This window comes from Ctenopharyngodon idella, chromosome 20 (assembly GCF_019924925.1).
Source record: "Ctenopharyngodon idella isolate HZGC_01 chromosome 20, HZGC01, whole genome shotgun sequence".
NCBI classification, from domain to species: domain Eukaryota; kingdom Metazoa; phylum Chordata; class Actinopteri; order Cypriniformes; family Xenocyprididae; genus Ctenopharyngodon; species Ctenopharyngodon idella.
Genome location: NC_067239.1, coordinates 20306025 through 20315335, shown reverse-complemented (window position 1 = coordinate 20315335; position 9311 = coordinate 20306025). Strand labels below are relative to the sequence as shown.

General features: G+C 37.6%; 1 protein-coding gene across 4 annotated transcripts; it reads right to left on the bottom strand.

Moving 5' to 3' along the window:
- Positions 1-3917: 3917 nt before the first annotated feature.
- On the bottom strand, positions 3918-8778 carry rnaseh1 (ribonuclease H1). Of its 4 annotated transcripts, none has more exons than XM_051875057.1 (9): positions 8633-8778; positions 8335-8427; positions 8123-8247; positions 6981-7166; positions 6726-6825; positions 6579-6633; positions 6413-6497; positions 6065-6189; positions 3918-4242 (listed from the first exon to the last, which is right to left on the bottom strand). In XM_051875057.1, the coding sequence occupies exons 2-9, from the start codon at positions 8400-8402 to the stop codon at positions 4156-4158; spliced, it is 831 nt and encodes a 276-aa protein (XP_051731017.1). In that variant the 5' UTR covers positions 8403-8427; positions 8633-8778; the 3' UTR covers positions 3918-4155. The 4 variants fall into 4 exon arrangements, with proteins under 4 accessions (XP_051731017.1, XP_051731019.1, XP_051731018.1 ...); XM_051875059.1 differs by having other exon boundaries at positions 8580-8721; XM_051875058.1 differs by having other exon boundaries at positions 8545-8681.
- Positions 8779-9311: the final 533 nt, after the last annotated feature.

The window sequence follows — 9311 nt, the reverse complement described above, 5'->3', positions numbered from 1 at the left end:
GTTACAATGTAATAAAAGTAGCGACAGATCAATTCTTCCATATTGTAGCCTAATGTAGGATTATAGAAAATGAAAAAAAGAGAAAAAGAAAAACGTAGGACAGGACTTGGTTCAACCCATTGGTTGTTGACTGAATGGAGACAGATCTGAATGCTAACTTTTGAATATTACATTAAAATGATCAAACCAAGTCACCTCCATTTTGAAAAAAGATAGCACAAACAAATATTTAAAGTTATATATATATATATATATATATTTTTTTTTTTTACAAAATGTAGTGTTACTCTAAGCAGTTAGGTTACTCTCTGCTAGGACCGGAAGATCAGATTATGACATTCTGATTTAAAATTATACTGATAAAAACAAACAAAACAGGCTATGCATGGATGATTTTTTAACAATAAGACCATTAAGATGAATTTAGATAATTAATGTTGACTTAAAAAGCACAAATGTGAAGCTCATTTTATAATAGTACTACTTAGTCAAAAAGTATAGAACCCAAGAGGCGACACTCTGATACTTTTTGGGCAACAGCCACTAGAGGGCGCTCCGGTAGCGCGGCCGCCATTACGGGGTGAAAATACTAACTGGACCATAGAATCCTTCACATCTTACGCACCCAAAATCGGCGAATCGGCTGCTTGAATCATTTTTACGATCATTGCATTGCAATGGCAAAGTTGCAAATTGGATATAACTTTACAAAGAAAAGGTTAGTAAGCCATTTTCCACACCAAAATCGTGATACCATGCATATTGTTGGTGCATGGTGCACACGTCTGGTTACTTCTATAGAAACAATAAGTATTTTAATGTTTACCCCTTACGAAAATCAACCGTTTTTTTTTTTTGTTTTTTTTGGCGGGTTAATTGCCATTAGTATTTAAGTTTTACTACAAATACCATGGTTAAACTATGGTTAGTGTAAACCATGGTTAATTTGTGGATACCATGGTTCAACTACATTAACCAGGTTTGTTTGTTTTTTTGTAGTAAAACCATGGTTAATTTTCGTAAAAGGTCCTTTCACTTCCATTGTACGTGCTTCACTGTACACAGATGTTTGTTTTTCTTTTTTAAAGAAGAGTGGAAATAATGTTGTAGTAATCAACTTTATGCCACAAATGTTGTCGTTTAAGCTTCACTTTAAATTGTTTGTCTTTATTGTACCCTTCGCAGAAGCTACGTCGCTCTGAGGAGGCTTCCGTCGGCGTCGAGCTCACCGGGGTAGTTCGCTCCATATGTTTACTTCTCTCGGGTGTTTCTTCTCCTTTCCACTATTTTGCAGCCTCTGATTCCGGCAGCTTCAAAGATGAACAAAATAAACACAAATGCAAACTTCTCTCTTCGCATTAGCGCATCACAACAAGAAGCGGCGAGGGTTTCTGACAGAATCTTCTCTGTCTTTATCGCAAGAGATATCAAACAGTCAGACTAGTTCTGAGGCAGCAGTTAGTTAGGCTGATGCCGTTCCAGACAGCTGTCATGGAAACAGATGTCTGTTCGGTTACAAGCTGCAGCTTTGCTCCCGTGGTAACGGCTTGCCGGTGCCTTTGATTGTGACTTGCTGTGCCTGCTCCGAATGTGGTTTTCATTGAAGTCCCTGCACAAAGAGGCCTCATCGTGTGATTGTTGGATTCATTAGTGGAAATTCCCCTACACTTCCTTCCAGATTTGAGGGCCCGAGTCAGCTGTGACATGGTTTTTGAAGAGAGCAGAGACCAGATGTGCTGTAATGATGGGGTGTTTTTGTGTGCCTCCTCCTTCCCTTAATCTCCAACAAATTATCACCGTGTTTGATTATCAAACAACCTTCAGATGAGATCTAAATGTTAGCAGTTGGAACGACTAACTTCCATAAATATTACAAAATGAGCTAATCTACATTCCCCATTAGGTTTGAGGACAGTTTTCAGCTTCAGAACCCAAAATAAGACTTTCAGTAGACATCTGAGAATCTGCCATACAAGGTAAGCTCAAGAAACCTAGAGCTGTGAAAGGTTACGAGCACTAAATCCTCCTTGTTTTCACCAGGCAAGGACAGTCTGTGTCTCCTGACCTATAACTGTTGACCGCACATCCCGCTCTGAAGGTCTTGGATCTCAGCGGGAATTCAGAGGAGCCGAGCCCTGCAAGCGAAGGTCAGGACGGACTGCACAGAGGCCCCAGTGTTGAGATTCTCACCTCTGTTTATTTCATGAAAGAGAAGATGCCTCCACTCCTTCTCAGCCTGCTGTGCAGCTTATCTGTATTTAAGACAACACTCAAGGCTTCTGTCTAGACGCAGGCTTAAAGCAGAGAATCGGACAGTACAGTTATAAAGCTTGAGAAAAAAAGACAACACTGAGAGGGAATGTCTGGAACATTGAAAATGAACAATAGGGCTCTCAATGTTCAATGTTAAAGATTTAGTTCACTCAAAAATGAAAATATTTGCCCTCATGTCATTTCAAACCTTTATGACTTTTTTTTCTTCTGCACAACTCATAAGAAGGTATTTCGATGAACTTTGAGGCCCATAAACATGTCTTTCATTGTATAGACAAAAAAAGGTCTTCCTGGGTTCCACAGAAGAAAATAAGCCATTCAGCTTTGGAACAACATGAGGATAAGTAAACAGTGAAAAATTGGTAACACTTTACAATAAGGTGCATTAGTTAAACATTAGTTAATGTATTAACTAACATGAACTAACCATGAGCAATACATTTGTTACTGTATTTACTAATCTTCGTTAACATTAGTTAATGAAAATACAGTTGTTCATTGTTTGTTCATGTTAGTCCACAGTGCATTAACTAATGTTAAAGGGTTAGTTCACCCAAAAATGAAAATTCTGTCATTTATTACTCACCCTCATGCCGTTCCACACCCGTAAGACCTTCGTTAATCTTCGGAACACAAATGAAGATATTTTTGTTGAAATCCGATTGCTCAGTGAGGCCTCCATAGCCAGCAATGACATTTCCTCTCTCAAGATCCATTAATGTACTAAAAACATATTTAAATCAGTTCATGTGAGTACAGTGGTTCAATATTAATATTATAAAGCGACGAGAATATTTTTGGTGCGCCAAAAAAAACAAAATAACGACTTATATAGTGATGGCCGATTTCAAAACACTGCTTCAGGAAGCTTCGGAGCATTATGAATCAGCGTGTCGAATCAGCGGTCGGAGCGCCAAAGTCATGTGATTTCAGCAGTTTGGCAGTTTGACACGCGATCCGAATCATGATTCGATACGATTAATAAATGCTGTATGTGCAGTTCATTATTAGTTCATGTTAACTAATGAACCTTATTGTAAAGTGTTACCGATTTTTTTTTTTTTTTTTTCATTTTTATGTAAAATATTCCTTGACATTTTAGAAATGCTTCTGTGTAAAACAATTTGATAGGTTTAAATGCTTATTTTTATTAAAGCAAATTTGATGTAATGGGATGAAGTTATACCCAGGTATCAGGAAAAATACTAAAAACAATTTAATCAGAATAACAAGTACTTCAAGTAACCCAAGTGAAGATGGGAAAGACTCACTAATAACTAAAAGCAAAGCTTGTTTTTTTGTAAAGATAAGATCTAGTCCATCTTTATTTAGTCCATCAAGTGTTCAGCATGAACTGCAGTGACACCTGCTGTTCATGTTGAGGCATTTCAGCATTAGTGCATTTTGAAGCAATGGCCATTTCTCAACTGAAAACACATTTGTGAAAATAAGAGCAAGATGACACATTCAAAGATAAAGATCAATAATACATTACCGTGGCACAATATTAGTCATGTTGGAAACTAATGGCGGCACACTCACTACAATTATTTTTGTCACTTGTAATGCACCCAAAAAATGTCCCAAGTGCTTATAAGCAAAAAGAGTTTCTGGGATGGAAAAATAAGTACCAGGAATCAATCTCAGGAACATGACAATTTAATTGACAGAACAATCAAAAACAAACAATTTCAGATAGGCATTGCATCTTCAGAAAAGAAGAAAACTTGTTTCTAATGTTGTTTGCAACATTACAACACTAGCACAACAAGACCATAAAAAGGAAAAGTGCATTAGCCATCAAGGATAAACAAACTAGAGCCACATCCTAGGCACCTAAAACATAATACATCATTATAAAAAGAATGTGACAACAGTGTGCTAACATGGGGGCTTTGCTGCTCCCTCCCTGGACAGTCTGTCTGCCTCCTCGTTGCCTGTATACCCAGCATGACCTGGTATGTGCATCTAGAAATGAAGAATAAGAGAGATGGTACATTTCTGCATTTTGCAGTAATTTCATTGGCTATGCAATGCATTTTGTTTTATTGCTCATTTCCACGCACCCATGAAAACATCGGAAAGCGAGCAGATGAATTCTGATTTTTAGTGCTTTAATATGAAGTCACGGTCCTAAAACACAGCAAAAATATGCTACAAACACAATCGTTCCTTAAAAAATGTAAATGTGCAATGAAATGAAAACAAATAGCATGTAGCCTGCAGGTATCTCTCAACTTCTCAATTAAAGTTTTGGCATAGTCTTCAGTAGGCAAAGATTAGATTTAATACATATATTGATTTAATGTTGTTGGAGTTGGGCTCTGTAACTGAATTTATTATTTTTTCTTTTATCTGACACTGTTTATGTTTGATTATAGAGTGCTACTAAAGTTATCTAGCAAATATCCTAGACCAGTGGTTCTCAAACCTGTCCTGGAGTACCACCAGCCCTGCACATTTTGTATGTCTCCGTATATCTGACACACCCATTTCAGGTCTAGCAATCTACTAATGAGCTCATGAGATGTGATAGATGAGGGAGACATACAAAATGCGCAGAGTTGGTGCTACTCCAGGACAGGTTTGAGAACCACTGTCCTAGACATAACCAATAGGTTAAACATCAATACTTTGCCAAGAAAAACATTTTGATCAAGAAGTACAGTACATTGGATCGTTCACCATCATAACCACATTATCACAGACACAGCACATGTGCAAATATACAAAAGCAGCTGCTTGTCAGATACTGAATTGAGTCAGTATTCGCCATTAGGATAAAGTAGAAAAAGTAACTCCTCTTAACATGGTGTGTTTGTCTTTTCTGAATGGGACTCTACCTGACAAGCACATGACAGGAAGTAGGAAGTAAACTCTGACATGCTAAGTACAGGGCTGAATCCCAAATGGCACACTAAACCCTCACGGTCTTCCTCTGAATTCGCACTTTCGTGACATAATGCCACTTCGACTGCCGGGTAAAGTCCTCTGCGTAGCTTGCAAAGTTGCGGGCTCAGCTGAAGTGCGCATCGAGGGCGTTCGCGAGCACCCTTCTGAAACCTAAAATGATGAATGGCACACCCGGTGTTCTCATGGACTTAACGGACACGCGCACGCTGCAGCCATTGTAAGTCCACAAGACCGAAAGTGCATAGAAGTGTGCCATTTGGGATTCAGCCTAAAAGGAGCAGTATGGCCTAAAAGCGAGGCCTGACACCTCAAACAGGAAGCAGGTCAATGATCATCCCTTGCCTGGATTGTGAAGTACTCTTTGTGGACACTTACTCTTCAAGGACTGGCACTTGCACTTTGGATTATAAACACTTTGGATTGTATATACACAGGTGGACATCTTGGACTAACAACACACAATTTCCTCAGGACTGTTTTATGGTATGGAACCAACAGACTATGCTTTTAACAGTCTAAGGACTCTTTATATATATTGTGTTGTTTTAGTTCAGTGTCATTTGGTTGTGAAAATACATAGCTGTTATTTTATGTCTGCTGTTTAATTCTAAGTATTGAAAACAATTCCCCTTTTAATTGTGTTACCTCTGCCGATAGTGTTACAAGCTTTAACAAAAATTATGCAAAGAGATGCAAGACATCTCTCATTTTGTGTTTACCAAAATTAATAAACTGAAAAAGTCTACAGCTGCACATTTACATGCAAAAAGAATGTCTATACGCTAAGGTTGGGACATCATGCTTGAAACGCACAAGTTGAATAGCAGATGGCTGCCATATTGTACAACACTGTGAGTACAACACTGATAAAACATACCCATACGACCTCAAGTTCTGCATTTAGTTTATCCAGCTTTTGAAAGTCTTCCTTGTTGACTATGGCCCCACCATTTTTAAGTCTCCAGCCATTAGACTTCCAGGTTTTTACCCAACTTGTGACACCTTTGGAAAGCAAAAAAATAATTTAAAACAGTATACCTACTGTGTATCTCTCTCTCTCTCTCTCTCTCATATATATATATATATATATATATATATATATATATATATATATATATATATATAATATGAATAATAGCTGTAAATAAAAAAATTGTACTATATTGATTCATGACAAGAGTAGACACTTTCACAAGTTTTTGAAGAGAAAGCAGGGAGTGCATACCATTAATGGTGAACTTGCTGTCCGTGTATAGCACAACCTTTTTAAAATTCCTTTCTCTGGCCTGCTCGAGTGCTTTGCAAGCAGCCTGTGATGAAATGTTTAATGATACAGTTATCAATAACAGGGAATAAGAAAGAACTCTGTTTGAGCACCTCACAACTCTTACCTGCAATTCTGCTCTTTGGTTGGTCTGCCTCCCTGGAAGCCTCTCAGCCACATTACTGAGAAATTAAAAAATTAGGCTAAATAAAAGCATTGTTCTCTGAAGTCGCACGGTTTGTTTTTCCAGAATGCCGTTAATCAGATGACTTACAGTGGATGATCACGACCCCAATATACACCAATTCCTGCACGCGCTCCTTGTCTCCCATTGGATGAGCAACAGCCATCAGTGTACACCACTACAGCATCACCTGAAAAAGAGAGCATAAAGCTCATTTCATTTTACTGTGGGAAAAATTTTGTAATAAAAAAAAAGTGCAACGTCAATATTGGTCTACTAATTCTGTTTTGATTTAAATTTAAAATTTCCATTATGTCCAATAAGACTATAGTACACAATAGTTACCCATATACGTAAATCCATCACTACTGGCTGCAGCTGTCCTTGGCAGTGGGGCTTCAATGAGCTTCACTCGTTTCGGACAGGACGGTCCCTCATCTTCAGAGTCCGCATAGGTTCTTTTACTTCCAAGGGGTACAGCCATCGAGGAATCAGGCACGTTTCTAGGAGGCAGGACCTCATAGTCATATCCTTAAATGCAAACAAAAATAATGTCAATCACTTGCTTTGTAGTATGTTTTAGCAGCATATCAATACATAGATCAGCATTTATCTGTGTAGTACTTTTGGGACAATTCCTGCGACGTGACATTATGCTATGTTGCATCTACAATCATTTTTAACAGTATTTTATCAATTATTTATAATTACGACAAAACCACATTTTATGACCTCATATTTATTAAGAGATCACCTGGAACATTTCATTAGTTATGCCATTTAAAAAACTAGTGAAGGTGAAAAAAAAAAAAAAAAAAAAGGTTATTAAATTGGTAAAGAAAAACAAAAAACAAAGAAACTGTGACCTGTTAATAGGAGATAACACAGGAATGTGTGGGGTAAGCTGTGCCACAACTTTACATAGGTTGTCCTGTAGGTAAAAATAAATTAAATTCTGGAAATGCTTAATGAATTAAATCTCAGGATATCTGCTATCAATTGAAATTCTGTAACATAAGCAATAGAAATATGATCCAGTGACACAATGTGACCCACATTGGAAGTAAACTGTCTGTTATCATGGGGCATTAGGCAAGGATTTACATTTCAATTAAAAATATGAGCATATATGAGAGAAAAAAAAACTATGTATGTAACAATATGTGGATTATGTGTATTGTTGAAGCTGTTGCATGAGACCAATATGTTTGATATACATTTTTAGATCTGGGTAAATATAACCAGCATATAAAATAACATTTGACTTGCTATGAAGAATATTGACACGTACCAAAAATAAATTAATACAATAAATAGACAAACAGCTTTGGTATGCTGTGCTCTCTCTCAATTTATGGTCACATAACAAAAATAGAGGCACATCTTACCCCTCTCCCTCCTGCTTATTTTCCCTTGAACACCTGAAATCTTGATGCATCATTACGGCAGATTTTTATGAGGGGTGTGCATAACATCTTTGATATTACCATTTGGTCTCTCAAAAGATGATGCTGCAGATTGGCTCCTCACAAAGGCCCAAGCATCCTTTTCAGAGGCAAACTTCTTATAACTCGCAGAGGGAAACTTGTCCACCTGATGTTTACATTCCTCCCTTTAGGAGAGAAATAATACGTAGTCATACAATGCAGTGCAACGAGCGCTCACAATTACAAAATTATCCATATAGTATCCTGTTCACCATGTTTGGTAAACTCCTGGTTTAAATCCTTTCCTCACAGCGTAGAAAAAGGCTCCTTTCTTGCCCATCTCTTCTGCGGCGTTACAGAGAGTCCTGCGTACAACATTGAAAAGCCCAGGCAATCTCAACATAGTCTCTGCTCACAGCAGAGTAAACTTTGCAATATCCCTTAGTCGTGGCATTTGAAATGACAATAACCATAAAAATAACCTTGACAAAGGCGAAATTTTTCACAAAATGCTTACGGATCAACGGTTTTGACTTTGGCTAGCAAAACATCTACAGAATTTGTACCCACGTTAACAGCCAGCTGACCAAACGCTTCTGAGAGTCGCAGTTTCTTCTTCCATTATTCTTTTTTACCCCAATCCAGTTCGTAGTGCCTTACCGCCACCAACCGAAGTGGAGTGTGGTGGACGTGTTGCAAACATAGGTTGCAAAGAGGAAGGCAACAACACTGAGATAAATATAAATCCAAAATTTATCCAAAAAAAAATCAGCAATAGAAACATTAAGTCACATGGCCTCGATCATATTTAAAATTGGCGTTAAGAGAGAAATTTCATTTAGTGAGTCGAAAACATACAGTTCGAACAGCGTAGCCCGATTTTCGAACATATGAATCGTATGAGCCGATTCTTTTTGAACCGCAAACATACCAAAGAAACATACGGCTCAACCAGCGTAGTCCGATTCCCGAACGAATGACTCTTATGAACAGGTTATTTTTAGTGAATCGAAAAAGAAACAGCACACCGGTGCGAACGAATGACTCTTATGAAGAGCGGATCTTTGTAGTGAATTCTGTAGGTTGTTTATTGATTCCCAAAAAGGAAATGGAGTGGTACTTGCACACTCTTTTTAAAGATAAAATTTGCGTGGAAAACTGTAAAACATAAGATTAGATATATGTTTTAAAACTTCATAGATGGCAAGTCAGTATTTGCAAAAAAAAAAAAGAAAAAGAAAAAAAAAGA

Excerpts from the sequence above, each read along its gene's own strand:
- rnaseh1 (XM_051875056.1), bottom strand. The coding sequence starts at position 8,465 with ATGTTGAGATTGCCTGGGCTTTTCAATGTTGTACGCAGGACTCTCTGT. Across the intron at positions 6,826-6,980 it reads TGATGGATTTACGTATATGG|GTGATGCTGTAGTGGTGTAC; the intron begins GTAACTATTGTG and ends TCTCTTTTTCAG. Across the intron at positions 6,498-6,578 it reads ACCAAAGAGCAGAATTGCAG|GCTGCTTGCAAAGCACTCGA; the intron begins GTAAGAGTTGTG and ends ATTTCATCACAG.